General features: G+C 40.6%; 1 protein-coding gene across 3 annotated transcripts; it reads right to left on the bottom strand.

The window, feature by feature from the left end:
* Positions 1-2,319: 2,319 nt before the first annotated feature.
* On the bottom strand, positions 2,320-18,796 carry LOC121341931 (pancreatic lipase-related protein 2-like). 3 transcript variants are annotated; one of them, XM_041415905.1, is made up of 14 exons: positions 18,682-18,796; positions 14,874-14,969; positions 12,368-12,416; positions 11,400-11,554; positions 10,259-10,384; positions 8,618-8,752; positions 6,808-6,916; positions 6,054-6,170; positions 5,853-5,975; positions 4,777-4,895; positions 3,950-4,079; positions 3,650-3,761; positions 2,960-3,127; positions 2,320-2,469 (listed from the first exon to the last, which is right to left on the bottom strand). In XM_041415905.1, exons 2-14 carry the CDS (start codon positions 14,874-14,876, stop codon positions 2,406-2,408), a joined length of 1,410 nt encoding a protein of 469 aa, XP_041271839.1. In that variant the 5' UTR covers positions 14,877-14,969; positions 18,682-18,796; the 3' UTR covers positions 2,320-2,405. The 3 variants fall into 3 exon arrangements, with proteins under 3 accessions (XP_041271839.1, XP_041271842.1, XP_041271841.1); XM_041415908.1 differs by lacking the exon at positions 12,368-12,416; XM_041415907.1 differs by lacking the exons at positions 14,874-14,969; positions 18,682-18,796 and adding an exon at positions 12,751-12,832.
* Positions 18,797-24,218: the final 5,422 nt, after the last annotated feature.

Genomic DNA, 24,218 nt, shown 5'->3' with positions numbered 1-24,218 from the left:
ATTAGTAGGGAACCTCATAATTTTTAAGCTCCAGTTCTTGCCCTGAATCAAGTGACTTCAGATGTGAAATGCTCCTGTGTTTTCCGGGTATTTTGATGAATGCTTATCCCTTTTGGGAAAACTCTTAGTGGGCTTGGTATATTCTTTTCATAGTGAAAGGGTCTGACCTTCTCCAGCATCCCTTTAATTTCCTTGCTGACTTAAATAGATGTAGAAGGACAGTTGTGTAACCACTGGGATCCTTTCTGTACTATCCATGAAACCCAAGCTTTGAGAAAACTTCTGAGAGATTAACTGAGAGCAAACACATTGGAAATATATACAAATGACACACAGAATTCCCCCAGACACTGGGACATGGCTGGAATGTTACAAAGCTCTGTAGATTGTTCTAGTAGAAACATCAATGAAAAGGTGAAAAGTAGCCTGTGAAAAATGAACAAGACCAGGTTTGGCAACTTCTTGGACCTGTTTGTCTCTAGGAGAAGGCCCTAAGTGAACTCAAGAAATGAGACCTGAGCTGACTCCACTTAGAGAGTTTCATCAGCTTGGCTATGCTTTATGGTCTTATCTGTTTGCAGAGTTGATGTTCCCTGATCTCCACCTCTGGGAATGACCAAATGGATACCAGGTGTTCCACTGCTATCATCCGTGATAGTGGAGTTTATTTCTTTAAACAGCTAAATTTTATTTCTTATTAAGATACCACCTTTGATACTGATTTAGAGCTCTGTGCTCCTGCCTTTAGTTGAAGTGGGATTCTGGTTTGTAAATAGGTTTGTGTCAGTGGAATCATACATGCCCCAGTGCACTAACAAGAGTTAACACTTGTTCAAAATGAGGGGGGAACAACGTTTCCCACTTAATTTAAAAGCTGGTGGAAAAGATTTGAGTTGGGATTTTATCTGTTAATCTGGTGCTGTTATTCAATACTGTAATAATACAGGTGAGACAGAATAAATGGGCAGTTCCTTAGGCCATGGTCAGCTGGATTTCAGCTGCATGCCTATCCTTTGGGAAGGCTGGGCAGGGCTGGGATGCAGTCCCTCAGCACCATGCAGGCTGCTCTGTGCCTGGAGGAGATGCTCTGCTCCTTGTGGTCCCACACTAGGGGCCTTTGGAACAAGGATGGGTTTTTATTAAAAAAAAAAGTAATAAATTAAGGCAGAGCTATGCTTCTGCAGTCCTGAAGAAGATGTAGCCTGGAATAGGAAGCAGGCAGAGGAGAGGACTGGATTTCTGGCATTCAGGATGCTGTGTCTCTCTCTTGGGATACTGTGGAGCTTCCCAGCATTGTTCACTTTTCCTTGCCATGTGTCAGTCCCCTAGGAGACTTGCAGGACTCAGAACTGCAGGTCTCTCTGGCTGAACCTCAGTCTTGTGTTTAATTATGGTTTTAAATTTTTTACACTTGTGTTTAATCAAGGATACAATAGGGCTGGGGTTTTTCTTAAAAAAAAATTCATTCAGAAGTCTGTACTCATAAATTTGTTGTCATAGTATTTCTACCCCTATTTCTTAGAACTTTATCAGCCCAAGTGCTTGTACGTCATTTATTAGACATGGGGAAAAGGGGGTAAATGAATTATTAACTCTTTCTTCCTCTTCATTAGCTCAAAGTTTGTGTTTTATACTTTGCAAAAAATATCCACTGCCTCGCTTTCTTACAGCTGCAGGAGGCTCACTCATTCTGTGCTTTGCAGAGCATTTAAATGTGAAATGGTCAGTCCCAGGTTTTGCAAACATGGTTACTCAGAGTTTCTCTTCAGGACTCTCAGTGGCCACTGCAAATATTTGTGTTCGAAATAAAACAGCGCCCAGGAGCTGGGGTTCAGTGTTAAGATCCTTCCAAAGTGGGGGGCACCTGAGGTTTGCCTTGTCTGCCTTTTCCAGGCAGGTACAAAGGGCTGGCTCAGCTGCTGCAGGAATCACTGGAGCTTGTGCTGCTCCTGCCCCATCCCAGGGTGTCCTCTGAGGGCACTGCTCCTGCGCGGGCTGGGAAACTCTGAGCAGCAGCACAGGCTGCAGAAAGGAGCTGCTTCACACCTGCAGGGCTGTTCTGAGGACACGTGTTGCCTTGAGAGTGTTTGATAATATCCCAAATTTATCTGTCAGCGTGGTGGGACTCGGTTCTTGCCTTGAGGAACAGATAGAGTGAGACTGCACAGTGTTTTAAATGGGTTTTAGCATCTGTGATTTCTGGTTGCTCCATAGTTACAAGCACAACAAATGTGGCTCAAACATGAGAAATATTGACATGTGTGTTTGCAAAGAACTAAAAAAAACCCAAAGGAAACGACTTTTTTTTTTTTTTTTTAGATTTGCTTTAATTATGTTTTGTGCCAAGATTTCCATGCACAAGACTAAGGGTTTACTCAGCTGCCGTGTACAGACCTTGGGGACCTCTAGCAAGGTGTAAGTAACTGAGGCTCTCCATATGCCACAGTTCCATGGCCACAAAAAGTTGACCTGGGAAAGAAAAAAAAAGCTTGAATCAACATTTATCTCTTTTTGCCCAATGAAAAATGACAGGGTGCCAGCTGTCACCTTGAGGGTTGTTAGTGCAACCCATAATCCCACTGAAGGCTTCCTAATAGCCTGCTGCAAAGATTATTAACATCTGCTATTAACAGTAACAAGGTGGATTTCCTTCTTTTAGGGACCAGCTGTAACATTTGAGGTTTAATATGCTTTGTCTTGGTTTGTAATTTTTTTGCTGTGGAAAAGCTAAATATTTCAAAATATTCATTGTTGTAGTCTTTCTCAGACAGTTATTCCCTGGTGCATAGTCAAATATCTGATTTTTCTGATTTTTTTCTGTCCAAAGTGCAATGCCTTGTCCTTTTCCTTATTGAAATTCACATTGTTGATTACAAACCGTGTGTCCAAGACCATTTCTCCATCTTTTCTCTCAGGGTTTTTCCTCTTCTGACCTCTAAATGGGATAAGATACACTTACCTATGTCCATCTGATCCATGTATTATATTGACTGTTTTTGCTCCCAGTCTTGCCCAGAGCAGAGAGAATATGGCTTTATTCCAGAGAAATTCAATTTTGGTAGTACTTTTGGGGTTAATTTCAACATCAAGATACTGTGTGTAAACATCATCTTGAGAGAGGTCTCCACTGCAAATAGAAGGAAAAACAGTGTCACTAAGTTTAACAGTTCAGAAGTCACTGAAGTGAATCACATGCTCCACATATTTTCATGTTTTCCCTTTTTTTACAATAGAAATTTACATTTTTGGTGTTCTTTGTAAGAGCACAGGACATTGGACCAGGGCTCTGAATGAGGAGAGGATGAAAAGCAGTTCTGAAGACTTTAAATGTGCTCAGGCAGGAGGCCACGGAGAGGTGACAAGAATGACATTGGGGCTGTCTCCAGAGCCCTTGTGTGCTGAGTTTGCAGGGATCACTCACTGGAGTTCAGAAACAGAACTCATGGAAATGGAGATGCCTTCCACTTCCTTTTTACAACCATCCATCTGCCCTCATGGCTCTTACTTAAGTAATAACTTCTTTCCTATCTGATGTGAAGCAGAAGGTTTGCAATGCATGATGAGTGTTAGCACTGCTTACATGTGTGGAAAGTATGTAGGTTAGTGCTAGCAGCATTAAATACTGTAGAAAAATATTAATTTAATTTACCTGGCAACTTCATATTCTTTTGAGTTCCCCTGTGTGTCGTAGTAAACCAGGTTGATGTCTCCCCTCGTTTTCTTTACACCAGACAATTTGATAAACACTTTTTGTCTCCAACCTGCATAAATAAAACCAAAAATAAATCCAGGCTATCATTGGTGAGCTTGAATGCTACATTTCACAAGTAATGTAGCATTTTCTGTCAGATTATTAGCAGTTATTTATAGAACAGCAAGGTGCAGGGCTGTAAATCACATCGAGGCACTTTTCAGACTTGTGAATAACTAACAAACCTTCTCCACTTACTAGCAAAAGGCTCATCTGCTGCTGTATTTAAAAAATACTTTTGGTCTACCCTCTTCAGTTTTTCTGGGAATCTGTCAGCATAGTGCCCCATCATTGGACATCCCTCCTGTGGACATGGGAAACAGATTCCCTAGGGAAAATAAGAGCATCAGTTAATGAGGAATATTATTCTTCATGCTAGCCCTTATGAAATTAAGGCTCCAGATGCTGTTCTGATCTTGCAAAGCTGTGGCAGTTCTGTGTGTTTTCATAACTTAACACCAAAACCTGACAAACTTGTTTTAGATAATGGCTCCAGCACCCAAGAGGGTGCAGAATGAGCAGGTTTGTTGCCTGTGATTGGTAATAGCCTGGAACTTGTTAGCTCAAATACTTTTCAGTTAGATTCTAGTGCAAAATACAGGCCAGGTTTACCCTCCTAGTCAAGGGGAACCTGCCTGCATTCACAAATGGGGGAAAACGAATGGAGCAACGTTCATAAATATATTTAGGTGCTCTAATCTGTGCTCAATGTAAACTAGAGATCAGTCAAGGATTCTGGAGGCTCTAAATGTAGGAATTAGTAGGATACATTTACCTAACTTATATTTCCTTTGCATAAAGGTTCGGGGTGAGAATTCCACTAGCTTTCATTTTTGTCCCCAATTTTTTGGTGGCACCATTTATGCTTCAGGATTCCTTTTCCAGAGTGGAATATTGGAACTGCTGTGTGCTGTGCTTCCCCCTACCCAGCCACTCCACGGGACCCCAGCATCCAAGTGCTGGCTGCTCCAGAGACCTGGAATATTTGCTTTACACCTCACCCTTTCCTGGGCTGAAACACTTACTTTCTTAAAGTCTTCATATGAGTCACAGGGATATGCAAGGTATCCAGTGGGGTGGAGGATACTTGCAAAATAATACTCATGGCTGCGTGAGTGGTGGCACCCCCCAAAGAGTGTAGCATCTGTTGGAAAAAAGTTTAAAGTTTAAGAGCTTTGATAAAAAATCCTCCCATTATCTTCTGCAAGAGTTGCCCTTGTCTCACCATGGAAACAGCTCAGGCACAGAACAGCAGCATGGGCCTTTAATAATTTCTTTTTTGGTCTGAATTCTAGTTGCAGGAGAAATTGCGGTTTTTTTGTGCTTTGTCTGGAGAATGGTGTACCATCAGAACAGCAGCATGGGCCTTTAATAATTTCTTTTTTGGTCTGAATTTCTAGTTGCAGGAGAAATTGCGTTTTTTTTGTGCTTTGTCTGGAGAATAGTGTACCACTGCCCTAAGATTTCAAGTGAGATGCATTGGTTTGCTATGTTGTAATACTCCCTTTTAAGAAGACAGTCATATATGCATATATATATGAGATGTCATAGCAAGATAACATTTGTTACAGTTTTAAGGGCTTAATAGATCATGGAGAATCCACCAAACTGTCTAAAATCTCTGAAAATAGAGAAGTCTCAGGTTCAGAGGTGAGGCATGTACAGTCCCTGGGAACACTCACTGCTTTAACCTAATTCATGCCTTAGAGGTGTGGGATGCCCTTTACAGCACCTGCAAGAAACCAGATGTGGTGCTGTCATGCTGCTGATTTGGCCTTTCTCAGCCTGGAAAGTCTCCTGCTGGGGTTGTTGGACCTGCAGGCCCCCTGCTTCCTGCCTTTTTGGGGTTTGCATCCGATTTCAGATTACAGGAGCAAAGCTTAGGCATGTATGACACCTCCTTTCCCTGCAGAGTTCTCTGTGGAGCACTGTCCTGTTCCAGCCTTTGTTGTTCCTTACTTCCTTTTTAACTTAGGAGTAAACAGGCAAAAACCAATTTTGTTTTCCTGTTTTCCCCCAAACAATGGGCAATTTTCACCGTTCATGTTTCAGAACTGAACATAAAAATAAAATATTAACTGTGTTGGAATTGCACATTTACCTGCGATGAGGGCTTCAAAATCACTTTGTTTCATCTCTGGAATGAAATCAGTGCATCCAGGCATCACAGTTCCTCCATTTGGGTAAAAGTCCAGGTGCCCAGTGGTGTTATACATTCCAAACCCTGAGACAGGCATGGGAAGGTGTCAGTGTTGGTGCCATGCCCATCCCTGCAGGTGCCCCCTGGCACAGGAGCACTTACCTGCTGCAGGGAAGTGAGCAGCGTTGCTGTGGATAACATCAACAAAGTTTGCATCTGTAGGATCCAGTCTCACCTCGGGGGGAGTACCTTCAAAATAGGGCCCAGCAGGGTCTAAACCTAAAAAAAACCCCCACATTTATTGGTTGAGGGAGAGAGAGAAGCATTGCATATGTTAATTTATCTTTTGCCAACTTATGAAATCAGATGTTTAGTTTTGCAAAAGGCAAGCCCAATAATGATGTGAATTCCAAGCTAAACTATAAAAATATGCAAATAGTATGGTTTTGTGAACCTTTCTGAAAACTTATTCCAAGAGAAGATGTTTTGGAATAATTTTATGGAAAATATTTTTTCCCATAGATTATATAATGGTATATGATATTACTAGGAAGGAGGCATTTATTACCCATGGACTTATTACTGGACTCTAAAGCTGTAAATAGGGAAAACTAAAGGTTCTTGTTGCTTTGTCTTTGTCTTGATGTAACCCAGTGAATGATGGTAATGCTACAAACATGTTAGCTATGTTTGTCCTTCCTCTAAAGAGTACTTCACCTAAACACAGAAAGAAGTCGTAATAATTACATATTGTAATTATATTTCTGAGAAGCATAAATTTTGTCTGGTCTCATGACAGGTATCTCCAGCACTGCCAATAATTTAACTCCAGTCTACAGACCAGTGTGTAGCAAGTTTTTTTCCTTTAAACACACGCTGCTAGCTCTGCACCTTGCTGAGCAGGGTTACCCATTACCTGTTATCCGTCGGATGCCTCGGATCCTTCTTCCTGCTTCTCCTGCAGTGTGTGCTCCCAGGCTGTGGCCAATTAAATGGATTTCGTAAGGGGAGTACCCGAACATTTTCTGATCATTAAAGTGGTGGTGGTGGTGGTAGGAGATAAGAACACAGGCTTTGAATAACAAGCAAAGAGAAGGTCTGACATTATGGGCCTCTGGGAACATCTAGGCCGACTTTCTGCATAGCAAACAGAGGGGGAGTTCCTTGAGTTAATTGCTGTTTAAATTACACTAAGAACTGACAGAAAAATGATCCCATCTGGAATTTTGCATGCATAGTGATGAAGGGTTCACTGTTGTAGTGTTGGCATATGCTTGCTGTATTCCATTATCCTGTGTGACAAAATGTGCAAAACGTGGACCATCTTTCCCATTTGGATCAATCCCTAATGCCATTTTCCATAAAAATGATCTTATTTTTCATTTATTTCTGCTACTTTGCAGCCTTTTTTTTTATTTTTTAATTTTTTTTGGTCACATATTTATTCTCCATATCTATTTAGAATATGTGATCATATAATGAATAGGATTTTCACTGCCAAGGAGGGGTGACATCCTTTCTCCTGTTAGCCAGGTCTCACCTGTACAAGCCCTGCACTGCTGAGATATTACACTTGCATTGAAGGTGGAAAGAGAGACAGAAGGGACACATTCATTGGGTTTTGTAGCAACCAAAACCAACAAAGTTGCTATTGTTTGAGTTTTTTACATTAAGTTTTGTAATGTGTATACCAGAATTAAAGCAGATCTAGAGAATGGGCCTGTCTGATTTATTGTTAAATGGCAGATTCCTCTGAGAACATTTTACTGCAGTGCTGCTATTAACAATGCAGCTGAACCTTTCTGACAATGAAACTCCAGAAATTTTTAAATTAGGGAAAAGACAAGGAAGTCTAAGCATCATTTATGCATTTTTGTAAGGGAAGAAAGAGTGCCCTAGAGTGTGCATGATGCAGTAACAGAGACAGTAAATAAGAAACTGAGCACATCTTCAAATGGACTGATATTTACACATAGAGGAGAAAGATCCAGAAGCCAGATGTGTGAGGCTACACATGGTTTTCCTGGGAAGGAACAGTAGATTTTGGTAAAGTGTTCTTTGAGCCTTGGGTTCTTGCAAGGCTGGCACTTTGCCTCATGGGCTCTTTCTCTTGCTGCACTTTAAGACGAACAGCTCCTGGCCAGGGTCAAGTCCAGTGCCAGGCAAAATTCTGATTTTCAGCTGCTCCAAGTACCCCTGAGTCTTTCTGAAATCAGTGGGAAGCGCTGCTGCACAAACCTTGCAAGTGTTCTGCACTCTGTGTGCAAAAGTGAACACCTGCCTTTGGGAACAGGAGGCAGCTGCACAGTTTATGGTGCCTGTAGGCAGCAAACATGGAATTATCAAGTAAGGCAGCTACTGCTCGTTTTGATGGTGCTGAGCTGCGATATTAATGCACTTCTGGCACGGGTATATAACACTGGGAAACTCTGGTGAGCACTGAACTCGCCTCTTGTCCGTGGAATGCTGGCTTGCCTGTAACATCATATGGAGATGTTGCCACCTACTGTCTCTAATTAATAGGCACATCTCCTCAGCCTCAGCTTCATCTGCGTCCTTCGAGGCTGTGAGAAGTCCTCACAGGGCAGATAATTAGTATAATTAGCTGGATCCCAGCTGTACAGCCCTGCCTGGCCGTCCTGGCCCAGGTTCCAGCCCAAAGCAGCAGTGTCACAAGCCCAGCAGGAGCCCTGAGGAATTGCAGGTGGTGGAGCAGGGTCCTTTACCTGCAGAGCAGTTATGAAATAAGCAACCTCAGCCCCCAGCACGCGGATGTTGTTCACGGCACTGACGTAGGTGCCTTTTGCTCCCTCTTTCCAATCCACAGCAATGCAGTTGATGTTTTCCACTTCCAGTAACAGCTGGCGTGGGAACACACAAAGCAAAGTATTTAAAGAAACAAAATAACAATCAGAGATTGATTCAACTCAGACTGGACTAAGGATTAAAATGTAACATCATAAAGAAGTTTCTCATTCTTTACTAAATGGGACTCTTCACTGTAGACTGTACCACACTGAAACACTTCTTACAAGACAGAATGTAACAAGCCATTCCTCAAAAAATATCAATTATGAAAACTGTAATAAAAATATTTTACTTTAGACACCATTTACTATATTTGAAATGCTTCTGAAATGCCCTACCACTGCCCTGTAGGTTCCATATACAGTATTGTGACTTTCTTTGAGGGGTGTTGGTAGTTTAACTGAATTGTATAGGAAGTATACTCTCTTATTCACCAACTGGGATTAAAACTGTGAAAGTCATGTCAGACTCAAAAAAACGTGGAGGAGAGAAGAAAGGTTCTACTTCAGCAAAGAAAGCTTTGGTCACTTTGGTATTGGGCACAGTTCTGCAGAGATAGTGATTTTTCCAGTGGAAGAATCATGTTAGTATGCAGTTATACTTTTCTGTGAATAAGGCTCACTTAAGGTTTGAGATAGAACAAGGAGTGGTAACAAAAATTAATCCATGAGAAGCAGCTAAAGGTGAATGGCAAGGAAAACAGAAGTGAAACTATAATGCATCCTGGACTCACTCCTCTCCTGTGGGGACCATAAGTTTGTAGTGTAGAGAGCCAGAAAGAATTGCTGCTTCTTTTCAATTAAAAAAAAGAGAAAAAGGAAATTAAATATTTCAGATTAAAAGTGTTCATAGATTTGTGAACAGAAGTAGTGCTGCTGATTTGTGGCTTAGTATCCAGTGGTGTCCTTTTCCAGCTTGGCCTTTTCCCTGCCAGCACAGAAGCAGCAGCAGGTAGAGCAGATCTTGCTTGTCTGCCAGAACCAAGGTACACTCTGCTGGCTTTGTGGGAGCTTCCACATTTCATATTTGAAAGGGTTTTTCCACCAGACTCTGCAATCAAACAAAAAGCAAAAATTTTGGTGGTGTTCTTACATTTGGTTGTTTGTGTGGGTTTTGTTGTTGTTTGGGTTGGTTTTGTTTTTCTCTAAGAACAAAATAGTGGTGAACCAGGGTTGTATTTATAGACTGAAACTTGAGCTTTACAGTCAGGAGGGCCCTTGGACTGAAGGAAGGCTCAGTTTCTGCTGCTGGGAGCAGCTGTGGATTGGTGTCTAACCCCATGTCTGCACATGGGTGTAGAGGCTGGGGGCAGCTCTGTTCAATTATTGCCTTGGTCTGATCTGCAGGGCTTGAAATGGAAATTCTGGAGAAAAACAGTGTCAGAGAGGACCAAGGAACCTTGATATGCTGCATCTTCCTGAGTGGGAGCACTGGTGTGTGTGGAATTGAATTATTGGTTTGTACCTTCTACTACCTAATGAACTGTAAAATGCATGGTGGGCATTAATGCCTAAAGGATACCAAGAAGGCTGATGGGAACACAGGATACTGTCTCATACCAAGCACATTTCTACCACCCAGCCTGTTTTTCCAGTGCTGCCAAATCCATGGATGATGAAGGAGGTTTTCCTGTGTGAGGAAAAATGTGACTTCTGTATGGTCGAGGAGTTTATCGCTGAGATCACCTATAGGTTAAAAAAAAAAAAAAAAAAAGGTTTTATCTGTTCTTACTTTCAAGCATTTTAAAAAGTCAGCTAGGTCATACCCTCAGGACTAAAGGGACTCTACCTTGACAGGACAAAGTCTGTGGTTTTGGAACTCAGAGACCAAAAATCTCATCTTTCTCAGTTCCACTATGGTTTCCACAGAAATTGAGCCCTTGTGGTTTTTCTGCTCCCATCATCCTGCATGAAGAACCCCTTTGGCAGGATATGAAGCAACTAAAAGTGCCACATGGTCACAGGGTGTCTCTTGGCCTGAGGTAATGAGTTTCTCCAGGGAGCAGCCCACCAGCTCCACAATTCCTGCTCCAGCTTGTCCTTTTGCTGACCCGACCTTTGGCTTCAGTGTGCTGCTCTGCCTCCAGGCTGCAGCCTGTTTTCCCCATCAGCCACTCCAGAAGGGCTGGAAGAACTCCATGCAAGGGCTGCATGCAGCAGCGGTGAAGCTGATCTTCACACACTGCTGCAGGCAACTTAATTATCTATTTTTCCTTGAGAATGTTATCTGTCTGTATTGTTTTCAGACAAATACAGGGGCTGTGATGTGAGCTCAGGGAGTTTGGGTGTGGAAGGGCTGTGTCCTAGATCATAGATATGCTGAGGTTTAATGGGAAGTAGTGGAAGCTGTATTTTGATTTATTTCATCAGCAACAGAAGTGCTGAGCAACCTGCTGATGAGAGTATCCCATGTACTGCAACCTTCCTCAGAGACTTAAATACATGCAAAAGGTAGTCAGCCATAACCTATATCCTAAATTTCAGGAAAATACCAGGAAATTTCTTGTGCCCTACCATTAATTCATAACATTCATAACATTTTTTTGTGTGTGTGTTTTACCCCAAAATATATTCATTAGTGTACCTTCAAACTAACTTCTGATTCTGACTTGTTTGCCTATGATGACTGACACAGACTTTGGAACAAGTTAACAAACATTTTTATATGCAGTCAGCTTTTGATGTGAAAAATAAATGTCACCTGTGAGTTATTTCCTGTTTCTCTGGTGTAGAGAGAGAAGCTGATGTTCATCTCTTCTGGAGAATCAGGCAAACCTGTCAGAAGCCTCCCTGGTACCCCAGACCAGGGTGGGTCATCTGTAAAACAGCCAAGCCTGGGGTAGCAAACTTCTTTACCTAGAGCAGAAGAAACAACTTGTTTGTATGAATGACTCTCTTGCTTGATGATGTATTTGAGACCAAAGCAGTATGGAGAGCAAGAAACTAAGGATTTAAGTTTATTATTGATTTTGAAATTAATTTTTAAAGGTCATTTATATGTCCTTTGCGTGCATTGCCTCAAGCGGGAACACATGCAGAGCTAAATAAACCAAGCAAAGGAGGATAAACCAAGTAAAGACCCACACAGTGTTTTGACACCACTTTCTAGGCTTGTAAAGGATTAGATCAGTTCCTTTTTAAAAACAGCCTAGTAAGAAATGCTTGTTAGAGTTTCTCCTGCATACCTTCTGCTCCACAGCATTGTGTCTCTGTCATGGGAATGAAGGCAACCTTGTACAAGGAATGATGTGAATATTTCCTTCAATATAGTAGTTTTTTCTAGATCAAGCGGGTCTCGTGCTCACTTACACTCAACTTTTATGTTTCAGCATTGGTGTGCTGAACACCCTGCTGCTGGTCAGTTCTTTGTGTAGAGCAGCAATATAAAAACAGATCTTGCATTGCCTTGATAGAAGTAGGACATGCAACTCTGAATTTCTCTGCGGAATTTCAGCACAGAGTTGCACTCTTGTGCTCTTAAAAATAAATTTTAAACATAGCAGAGCCTTTTAGCATTAGTTCCATGCACTGTAACAGACATTGCCCTACAATGACCCACCAATTATACTACAATTTCTATGTAAAGGAAAATAACAGTCATCATCTGCTATGTACCACTTCATCTGAATTCACTTTCTAGTGGCAGTATTTAAAGATACATTTTCTCACCTGCTACTCTGCCAAGGAGGTAAAATGCAACAATCCATATTCCAAACACCTAAAGCAAATTGAATACACAAGTTAAGCAGATTATTTCGAGTGTTTTTTCCTTTTTAAAAGAGTGTAATACAAAGAGAAATGCAAAGACCTTCACCTGAAGAGGAATAACCTCACACATGATGATTTGTCTGTGCATGAAGGGACCCATCAGCCAGAAGGAGGCCTGGGGGGTCCTGGCAGACACCAAGTGACCATAAAACAATGTGCCCCACAGCCAGCAGCGTCCTGGGCTGCTGGAGGGGCAGTGTTCCCAGAAGGATGAGGGAAGGGAGCCTTCCCCACCACTCGGATTTTCTGTTCACTGCATTCCCTGCACAGACAATACTGCATACCGGCTGCTGCTGGAGTCAATCAGATCACAGCATCCTGATTGTTTTTCCAGCTGTGGTGGGAGTGGTGAGAGGTGTGGTGCAATAAGCACAGTGGTGCACGTAACTTGTTGAAGTCTGCACTCTTGGCAGCTTAGGCTCCTCACTGCAAGAAAAGCCTTGGTCAGATTCCTTTCCTCTACACTTTCCTTACTGGTCTTTTCCATGGCAGATCTTCCATTAATTTCACCTCCTCCCCTCTCATTTGCCTCATTCACTGCTCTCAATTTCCTCTTTTAGGTTTTTCTTATGGCACCCACATCCCATTTCCAACATATTGCTTTACTTTTAAACCAAAAGTTTAGTGTCCCCTGGCCACTGGGACAGCTCATTAGAAATATTAAGAAAAAGTGGTAAATTCAGTAGTTATAATCTCACTATGTGCATAGCACTCTCCAAGGGATTTTTTTACAGATGTGAGAAAGCCAGAAACACAACACTGCAAAGGTCCCTGACACTACAAAATGCTTTCAGAAACAAAGAAGAAACAATTGGGAATTTTACAGAATTTGTCCTTGAAGCTTGTGTGGCACGTGTCAGACAGGAGGAAGGTGTGATCCACCTTGTGCTTGTTTTTGATGGAAGTGGGATTACTTGGCTGTAATGACATGGTTTCCTAACAAAGCCGAACAGGATAGGTCAGAGCACTCTCTAATAAACTCTGAAGTCTCTGTTTGGTAACAGCTTGTTTTGTTTGTGTGTTAGGGCAGAGGAGCGAGGATGAATATCTCAGCAGCGAGCCCGAGCTGCAAAGTGCAGAGCTGAGAGGAATCATGGAATTTCCTCAGAAATACAGCTCTGATCCTAAACCCAATTTATTGATGTAGTTACCAGAGAGGAAAACTATCTGCTTGAGGTGAGTGGAAAGCAGAGAGGAAGTAAAATAGGAGAGAAAAGGATCAGGAGCTATTCTAAGCAGCTGGTGAAGGGCAGGAACAGAGAGGTCCCAACTGTTAGCCAAAAGGAGCAGCTCCATTCAGCTGGAATGTCTGTCAAGGTGCCCATCATCCTGATGAGAACCTGATGACAGTGCAGGAAAATCACAGCTGATGTGGCTCATCAAATGAATGGGAGAGCTCCACAGGGTTTCTTAATATTAATGGACAGCCCTCACATCCAGGAGATGTACAGTCCCTGTCAGGAACACTGCAGCAGGAGGGAGAGTAGAATTTCTTTTCAGACCTAGAATCTGAAAGGCAAGTAATGATTTAAGGAGATGTGGGAGATTGCTGCCAAATAAAAATGGTCAGTAATTTCCTTCAAAGGATCTTCCTTTGAAGGCAGAAAATAGAAAAGAAGATGTGGCCAGGGAAATAAAAGAGTAGCAGAAATTTTATCAACTGTGGAATGTTGATGCATTCTGTAATTAAGAGGGTTGTAGTTTGGGTAGAAGATAATTTTTTAGTGGGAAGCCTTTATGTATCAGCCTATGTTAATGACAAAAATATTGCAAAGAGGTTAAAAAACTATGTGAAAAGAGTTCAGGCAGCATGCAATTTGAAAATTCCTTCACTGGGCATTTCGGAGGCGTAGTGCTGAACAAGAGGAACTGGAAGGACTTGTTTGTGAACGTGAGCTCAGCCTACCCAGTGCTGCTGGCAGGAGCTGCTCCGTGCTGAGCTCAGGTGACATCCCAATGCACAGAAAACATGCAAAACCCACACTAAATATGCTTAAATTGATGCTCAGCCTAGAAAAAAGAAAATTGCAAATATTCCTGGCCTGCCATCCTCTCGTATAAAAGCTGCACTGGAGCAGTGGTGGCTCCTCACAACAGGACATCAAGTCACCTTCAGGACACCGTTGCTCAATCAGTGACTCATGGGCCACGGGAGGGTTGGGGAGATATGAGAAAGTCTGCATAATGACTGTCTGCAGTGCATTTTTAAGTCCCACACATGTACCCACACACCTTCCTTAGGACATGCACACAAGCAGGCACACAGAGACTTAATGAGAAACAAGGCCAAATCTCAGAAGTTCTCATTGTCAGCATTTTAACCCAATGATTTCACTGCTGTAAATAGATTTTTTAAACATTTTAAACAGCATTTGTTACATATTGAATTGCTAAGAATTTTACTCACCATTCTCTTATGACCCTTGTTTTCTCTTTCTGGTGGGCAGTACCAGGATATAAAAATGGCTGCTGTTTTCTTTAGTGAAAACTAGAGAGCTTTATGCTGAAAAAAAAGTAATAGAAAGAAATTAAAAACATATGGGTAACTTGGTAAAGTGGAAAAAATTAGAAGAAAACAGGGAGCAAAAAAGAGCAATATTGGTAACTGGAAATTAATGGCTAAAAGTCACACAGATTTCATAGGGAAAATAACAATGTCAACATGTATAATTTATGGGCATAGGAATTAGGGAAAATATTTCATGCATGAAAGAATTAAGAAGATATAATGGTTTTTTGTCTATCTTTACCAAAACCAGGTGAAATTCACAGCAGGGGAAAAAAAAGAATTCATGGTGATTCTCTTTTCAAACAATCATTTTAGATCTGGTGTTGAATAGCTGTTGGAGCTGGAAATTCAAAAGTCACTGGACTTCAGTAACTCATAGCTGAGATTCTTAAAAAAAAAAAATCAAAAAAACTATTGGTATTTTTTGTTTCAAGTTATTGATTTGTAAGAAAAGTCCAGATATATAATTTGAAGGAAATTAATATGATATTAAGTAAAAACCTAGGATGAATGACCTGAGGAATTTCAGACCTGTGGAATTTCAGTCCCGTATCAGCCTAAGGCAGAATAATGAAAATCTCCACAGGGGAGTTTCTCCACTCATGAAAGAAAAACTGTAAAAACTGTTAAAAGATTAAGTTGTGTAATTGAATTCACTTACATGACATGACAAACTAACTGACAGTCTTATAAGATCAACATTTTAAGCCACATGATACTCGGATTTTAGGAAGATCTCTGCCGCTTGATATTTTGATTAAGAGAGTAAAATTGTATACATCCAATACTACAACAGTTAAGTAGATTAAAATTAAATGCATGGATTAAGTAGATTAAAAATTGAGTAATTATTGCATTTCAGGCTTTAGCTGGAAGAACTAGAAGGCAGCTTCTGGATTTACAAATACAGTTCTTGCTTGTGAACCATCATCTCATATTATATATAATATATAATATCATATCATTATCATATCATATATCAGAGCTTACCACGATCAAGGTGTTATTTTGGTTTTTTTTAGCTTTTTAACTTCAGGGTTTTTTTACTCACTGCTCATTCTGCATCATCACTGACAAAGGTTTTAGAGGAATCAGTTTCTGGCATTACACCGAATGCCAGATTTCAATGCTGGATTTCATGTCCAGTAGGACATGAGCTCCGACTGAAAAAATGCTGACATCTATGCTAAAGTATAGTAAAAAAAGTACAGCTTTTGGATGTAGGATTGTTTTTTGATGTTTGGGGAATTAAATGCTGTCACACTGCATATCGTGTTTGCAGACCTGAGGTGAACATTTGAGGAAGCTGTAACTGAAAAGACCTGTAAAGTCTTGCCTATGTGATAGTAGTGACTTTTGAAGTGGCAAGGAACTTGTTGTTCTTTGTTTCCACACACAAAATTGGGAGAATACTACTTTCCAATTTTCAGGTCTGCTTTATCCCCTTCAATACTAAAGTTTAAGTTCTCTACCTTCTTTCAGGTCCTTTTGATATGTGATAATTTTTTTTCCATTTTTTCCTTGCCTTACCACTCCTACCATACTTCCTATATTTCCTGCACTGGCACTGTCCTTAAGCAGAGAATATCTTTGCAGTTCTGTCTTTCCACTGTTTTATTTAAGTATTTTTTATTTTTCAGCAGTTAAATTGTGAATCAATACAAAGAAGGAGAACCCATCCAGAGTTTAACATATATGCTTTGGATATAGGAGTTGTAGGGTAAATTTCTTGTTCTCCCAGCAAATTCTTGCATGGCTTTTAGTATGAGGCATTAAGAGAGCTGCTTGCACACCCAAGTATTGAACGTTACTTTAAATGGTAAAAGAAAGAAAATTTTAAAAAATTACAGTAGTATCTTTAGGCCTCATAATGGGGATATCATGTACATATTTATCCTTTATTATATATGCGAATACCTGAAAGTAAAATATGATTTTTAGTTGTTTATTTAATGTAATTTTGTTGTTCAGCCCACTCTGTACAATCACAGAAGGAATACTGTTTTTCCTAGGCACAGCCCACTGTCAGTGGCTCTACTTGAGCAGACTATTAAACAACTATGAAATACTCAAAACTGGTGTGCAGAGTACTGAAGAAAATGCTGATGATAAGTTGTGATAACTCAGGTAGCAGAGTAATTGGCATAATTGTTAAAGACTTAATTTCCTCTCCAGCTCCTCCCCATGAACCCAATGCAGGGTCCTGATTCTGGATGAAGTTATTTGACACTGCTTCAATACAAATGAACAATAACAAGTAAAAATCATCTTGGCATTGGTCAGCCTCCTTTCCTGCTTGCTCACCAGCTTTTAGGTACAGTGAAGTTCTGCAGGAAGGTACTGGCCTTAACTGAACAGCTCTGGAGCCCACAGATTTAATATTAGAGAAATCAATTTTGAGGCAGAGCAAAGATGTGCAGAACCTTTTGCAAATTTTCTTTCTCCAAAGCACCCCATACAAAGTAATAACCATGGCAAGGCAGGGCTCACACACATTGTCTGGTCTGGGTAGGAGATTTTTCTGAGTGCCAATTGACCTCTTAAACTGAATCTGAAACAGTGGACTAGGACATTGACCTGAATGACTCAGAATTGTGATGCAAATTATTTTCTTGAGGCATTTAATGTGGGAAGAGCTCCAGTAAAAGAGTAGGTAGGTATGTTGGAGGGTGCAGTAAGATTTAAGTTGTTTTGGTCACTTGCTTAGAACTGGTGAACAGGAAATTGTAGGATAACAGTGAAGAAAACATATTTAATAGCAAGTCTGGCTTCCTACTGTGCAGTATTTGCTCAGATTTCCTAAATAATAGGGTTCTCACCTTGACCTTACATGGTATCCATACATTCACGTTTACAGAGACAATTATGATAATTTAATCTGACTACAAGCATCATAAAAACCCCAAAACAAACGAACAACAAAAGTGATTCAGTTTGGGGAAGTGGCTGTGCCAATTTTGAGTAACCAGAGAGCCCTCAGCTGACCTGCAGCCACCACCTGGCCACTTGTCTGTCCTCCCTGGGTGATCTCCACTGTTTATCTCCATGATTAGGCTGCTTTTAAACTTAGTCAACTCCAAGACCAACACTGTTGTCTTTTTGTTGTCCATTTTTGAAGTGCAGAATAACCCTTGTCAATGACTTGTTCAAGTTCCCCTGTGCACAGTAGTCTTCCAAAAAAAGTCTCATTTTTCACATTCTGCCACAAAACAGCTCTAGAATTCTTCCCCATTTCCATTCTCCCTTTAAATTTTCAGTACTCCTAATAATTCTTAAATATGTAGCCTCTTTTATCCTCCTTTTTAATTTCTGCTATTGCTTGTGTTTTAATGCATTTTCCCTTAAAAATGAAAGAAGTCCAGCCACCATCTGCAAATACTGTCATTTTGTTCTTCCTTTAAAAACAGCAATATATTGTGTCTCAGATTACCTTAGACCCACTGAACCCACCCTGTTTTCCTAGCTGCACTGCATTGTCACAGCCCAGAAATTCTCATCCCCTGCTGGGATTTCCTGGAATTGAAATGTTTTAAGCCAGGTAGCTGCTGCCCAGGTCCCTCTCTGAGTGCTGCTGTTTGCTTTTTGCATGTTCACTCTGACCACGCCGCTCAGCCTGGCTATTTTTAACCCAAGGAAACCTTGGAGTCCCGACCTACAGCTTGTACAGACACTCATCCCCAAAGCCCAGCCATTTTTCAGCACTTACCACAGCGGATGCAGGAGGGGATGGTGCTTTGCAGGCTCTGCTCAGCCAGCTCCCTGGCAGATCCTGGTGGCTGCTGGCCTTTTTCACTTGGAATCAGTCCCACGACAGTAGGTGCAGACCTGCCCACACGGTGTCTAATTATAGGCTTGGTGTGGGTGAGTGAGAGCCTCTGTAAGAGTGATCCCCTCAGTGCTGGCTATAACAGATGTTGCCTTTTCTTGTCTCTCTTTGTGTGTAATTCAGCAACATTTTCCCCTCCTGAAGTTTCGTTCGTTTGAAGAAAAGCAAAATGAGGCTGTTTGAGCCCCCTCAGAGGGGTTCTTGTGTGTGACATTGATCCCAGCCAGCATGGAATGCTCTCCTGATTTACCTGGCTGTTGTGAGCTCCTGTTACAGGTAATGACTGACCCTCCACTGCTGGGCAGTTCAGAGCAGGAGCTTTATTTCCTTGCTCTGTGTCCCCCCCAGGAGCCACCAGCTGTCTTTTTGTTAGCTGCCTGTGAACATGCCTTGTCAAAGCAAACCCTTGTACATTTTCATACAATCAAACCTCTTTAAATTTTATTTATTTATTTTTTAATCAAGGGAAGACTAGCTTCCTTTAATAGAAAGGAATAGGAAAAATAGTCTTACAACTTAGGGGCAATATAAGTATCTGGGCTTTTACTAGTGAAGTTCCTCAAGCTCTGTCTAGCCACTACCATTTTGTCTAATCTATGCCCTCTTAGGCCATGTGGGAATTACACATTAGATGTCTCTCTACCAAGCTCTCTATCAGCTGGCATGCTCTGGATATAACTGGTGTAAACTGACATTATTGTGATCCACCTAGATCAGAGAAACCACAGGCACTTTCATTCAAAGTTGTTCCAGGAGAAGGACAGGGTGATGATAATCACGTCATTCATCTTTTCATGACTTGTCCGTCATGTAAATCCCAGATTCTCTTCTGTTCTCTGGAGACTGTGAGTCACAGCCGTGTCAGAACCCAGTCCTTCAGTTCCTGAGTAGGGCCTCGCGTCCCTGCAGTGCTATCTGCAGGATGGCTGCTGCCATAATCCCCTGGGTAGGAGACTGTCACCCTTAATCAGGGAGTGGTGCAAGTGCCTGAGGGCAGGAAGTAACTTGGGCTGGGTCTGTGGTTCACATAAGGAGCCAGTTTGTGGTCCTGAGATATGTGTGTTGCCTGAAAGAAGATATTTCAGAAATTACAGCAAAAAACCACAAGTGTTTCTCATATACTGAATTTTATGTAAGGCAATCAGCCTGCAAGGTATTGGAAAAACTGAGTCAGGAGTGTCTGTCAGTCCCAGTGGCACATGGCACCTACAGGAATGTTTGGGTCTGGGTCTGGTGCTTGGCAGAGTGGTGCAAGCAGTGTCATATATGAAAATAATCATTAGAAAGAAGTCTGAGAGGAATGTGGAGGAAGCACTGGCCAGTAAGGGACTGCATCTCATATTTAATTTCTGCTTACACTGACAATGTCTGTGTAATTTCAGATAAGACAGAAGAGATCCAGCTAATAAGAAATTCTTGGCACTCGAGTCTACCTTCATTGACTGGAAGGTGGAGGTTGGGCAGCACTTATGGGACACATTCATTGCTCTGCCCAGAACAATGCAGCTCATTAGATAGGTCTGGGGAGGAATGAGTTTGGGGAGCCAAGGAAAAGAGATAAGGAATGTCATGTGCCCTCATGTGCCTCGTGTCAAAATTCTGGATGTAGCTCAAATGAAAAGCAGCCACTGAAACTGGTGCCTCTGTTTATGGTGAGACACTTTCAGAATCTGATGGGCATCTTTGTGCTGTGATCAGACCCCTCTGAAATATTTTAAGGGGACCAGGATTTCTGGATATGCTCAAATATTTTGCTGTTCTTTCCACAGAGTTTGTCTTTGTGTGAGAGTGCTGAAACAGTGCCACTAAGTTTCACTGTCTGTGTATTCCAGAGAGAACACACAGTGGTGTGATTAAATTAATGTAGGCCAGTACAACAAATCGGAATTAATAGCAAAAGTAATTTCTAACCCATATTGTGGGCTCTTGATGTGTAGCTCCTTTTAGCAATGGTAATTTTTTCTGGGCCTGTTTCTATGTCTTAACAGATTTTAGTGGGCAGGAAGAGAAGTCTAGCTTTTGCAGCTGCCTCTGACAATGAGCAAGTGAACACATCCAGTGGTTTTATAAATGTCAGCTTGAGAATTATCAAGGACATAAATCCTTTTTGGTATTCACATAGTGGCATTCACATAGGTAGGAAAAAGAATCAAAACACTCACTGAGAATCATGTTCTCCAAAGGAATCTCAGAAACTGTGTTTCAAGTGCAGCAATATATAAATTACCATGGCTTTCATAGAAGGATAAGTGTATAAAACTGTAAAAGCAACATTTTTCTTGCTCTCATTTCAATTTTAGATTGAAGATGGTTAATGAATTTCTTAGCTTGGATGGAGGTCATCTGGAAGTAGCTTTGTGTATTCCATCCTCTAGAGAATTGCTAATATGTATAGACAAAGACCACTCAGCTCACTGGAGAATCTTACCTGCAGTATTTGAGTGGCAGAGCCAAGAACAAGAGATGTTCTTCATATTTCTATTGTTTAACTCCAGTGTTTTCTTTCTGGTCAAGTGAACAAATTTTAAATTGAATTGAGACAAACCCAATTTACCTTAGTATATCCTTTCCAGTATCATACAGCAGCAAATAAAAGAATGTTTTGGAAGTTATAAATATTTATGATTTTCCATAATACATGCTGGCTGTTAATTAAATCACTTAAAGCAAGCAAAGCTAATATTAACTATTGGTTTTGTGAGCTGGAGATTTATGGAGTATAGTATTTGAAGCAAATAGCACTAGAAAAGGGAGTTTTAGAGCAGATGATGAAAGCAACCCAAGGCAGAGGGGGGTCCTTAGGGACAGCCAGATTTTCTTTACAAGCAATGGGCAGAATTAAAGGGAAAAGAGTGAAGTTCACTATTCTAAATGCTTTATCTCCTATTAATGCTAGAATATTGAACTGATTTGAACAAGTCAGGTGAGATAAAGGGAATAACTATAATTTGCCTTGGAAATTGAAAGGCAGATGCAAATCTTGAATATGTATTTTGATAAAAACACGTTCATGCTCTGAGCAGCTCACCTGCAGCCCAGTGGCTCAGAACAAAGCTAAGCCTCTAGAGCTCTGACCATCAACACTTGGCCCCAAGCTTTCCTAGTGTCACAAAAAAAGGAAAAAACTCTGGGATGACACCACTGGCAGCCTGTATTTTCACATATTGCTTATGCTTCCTGTGTTGCAAGACCCTTGTGGCAGCTGGGAGAGGTTTGTGCTCCCCAGCACAGCGACGTGGGCGTGCTCTGTTTGTGCAAGGGCTGGTGATGAGGCATGTTCTTTCTGGAAGTTTTTATATCCTTGATATTTGAAGATAGAGATTATTGGCTCTGTTTTGTCCTGGAAATATGCCACAGAAATAGATTTGGGCATGCTATCAACTTCTGCTCCCTAATTACTGGAAACAGAGCAAATTAAACTACAGACTACTTGAAATTACGAAGTCCCTGATGCTGTGTAATGACAAAAGGAGAATAAGAAAGCTCCAAGTTTTGTAGAGACTCCACGCAGGTAGATTTACTGATAGGTCAGTGATAGGTCAGTTGTTTAGTGGCAACTCCAACTCCAGTCAGCTTTGGTTATGGAAGAATAACTCAAAAAAATGTTGGGCATGCACGAAGATTTTTTTGGTTCTGCTTCAGTTCCAGCAGCCTGTCAAACAACTGTGAGACCCAGGGGCTTCACAAAATACCTTGACTGCATTAAAGTCTCAGAGGAGTTACCTTCCAAAGGTCTTCTTTTTTTAGTCTTCAGTATAACAGGCAGATATTTGAGAATTGGAGGCTGTTGTAGGAAAAAAACCCCAAAAAGCAAAGATGAAAGACCAGAAGATCTTGGAAGCCTTATTCCTGCAAACACCTGATTATTTTGCAAGTATTTTATCAATGTATTGTAGTGGATTACAGTAGCATGAAAAAAATCGAAAAAGTCACAGATTAAGATAGGATCAAAAATAGGAAAAGAGAAACTGCCCAATCTGAACACTGAGGTCTCTGTCTATTATTCCTATTTAGTTAATTTCTATTATTGTTGTTATTTTAGTTCTGGGCTCACAAACATTTAGGAGGGGCATTTTGATAGGCTGTGATTTTGGAAAGGAGACAAACTACTGTGCTATGCAGTAGAGTATTTTTTTTTTTGTTATCAGAGAATTCTGACAAAAATGGCCCTTGTTTTCTCTTTAGTACCACTGCACATATACCTTTATGACAAACGTGTTGTCTTCCAAAATTATTTTTCTGTCACATAAAGACAATGTAAGTGAACCAGATAGTTCCTATTTTGGGTTGCTAATTATTGCTGTCCCTTTTTCCATAAAAAGCTTAAGAGGTTTTGTTTTATGATACCCCACTGTCAAAAGAATGCCATGAGTGAGCAAAGTGCCTGAAGCTGAAAGCTTCAAATGGCTTTCTTATCAATTTACCTTTGGCATAATTTTTGTAGTGAACACACGTTTAAGGAGTATAAAATTAAATTTGTATTGTAATTCTGAAGCACTTATAATTTGGCACAATATTTAAATCATGTAAAAGATGGAATGCTAATCATAATATGTCCTTTAATTCCCTGGAGAAATGAGGCATGTTTGATTTTAAAAAGCACTACCTTTCCACATGACAGCCAAACATATGGAGTGGTGTGTCTCACTTGGCATTTCAAAGATTCAATTTAAATTGTTCTGAAAAGATTGCTTACCTTGTTTTAAAGATATGAAAGAATTGCCTGTCCAGAGCTTTGTCAAAGGCAGATTTTCTCATGAAATATCAAACCCTTGCATTATTTGGACTAGCACCATTAATATGAAGTGATAATATCCAAAAATTTCATACTAGGGAGAATTTAAATTTTCCATACAGAAAGAAACAAGGAGAAAGATTATTTGCCACCAGCAACACACAGGTGCTGTCAGTGTGGGTTTTTTTAATTTTAAAATCATAAAAATAAATCTCTCTAGTTCTGTCTAAAAATATATTAAAAAAGGGCAATGTTGATGTCTACTATACCAAAGGATAAAACTTAACTCAAGAAATAGAATAAGACAAGAATGGAAACAGAACAACACAAGGGGGAGAAATTACTACAATATTCTAGTTTTAACTGAAAAAGTTGGGTGAGAAAATGCATATTTTTAAATGGTCTGATCAGCTGTACAACACTTGTAGCACAAGTCAGCAGCCTAAATGAACTGTCACATTTTGTCAGAACACTGTTGAAATCTATAGCTTAAAATTAAACAAAATGAAACTTGTATTTTTGAAAGAATATGATTTATTATTCATGAAACCATCAAATTAGTTTTTAGAATTGCAAAAGGGTCACAGTCAAGTATGGAGGAAGGAGAGGATGAGCTCTAAAGAAGTCTTGAGTCCAACAGGGCTTTGTTTCCTTCCTGTGAGGAGTGATGCCTTACATGGCA

The sequence above is a fragment of the Onychostruthus taczanowskii genome, unplaced genomic scaffold, assembly GCF_017590055.1.
Source record: "Onychostruthus taczanowskii isolate IOZ18803 unplaced genomic scaffold, ASM1759005v1 scaffold5, whole genome shotgun sequence".
Lineage (NCBI taxonomy): Eukaryota > Metazoa > Chordata > Aves > Passeriformes > Passeridae > Onychostruthus > Onychostruthus taczanowskii.
The sequence above is the reverse complement of the archived record's forward strand: the minus strand, read 5'-3'. Positions and strand labels throughout refer to the sequence as shown.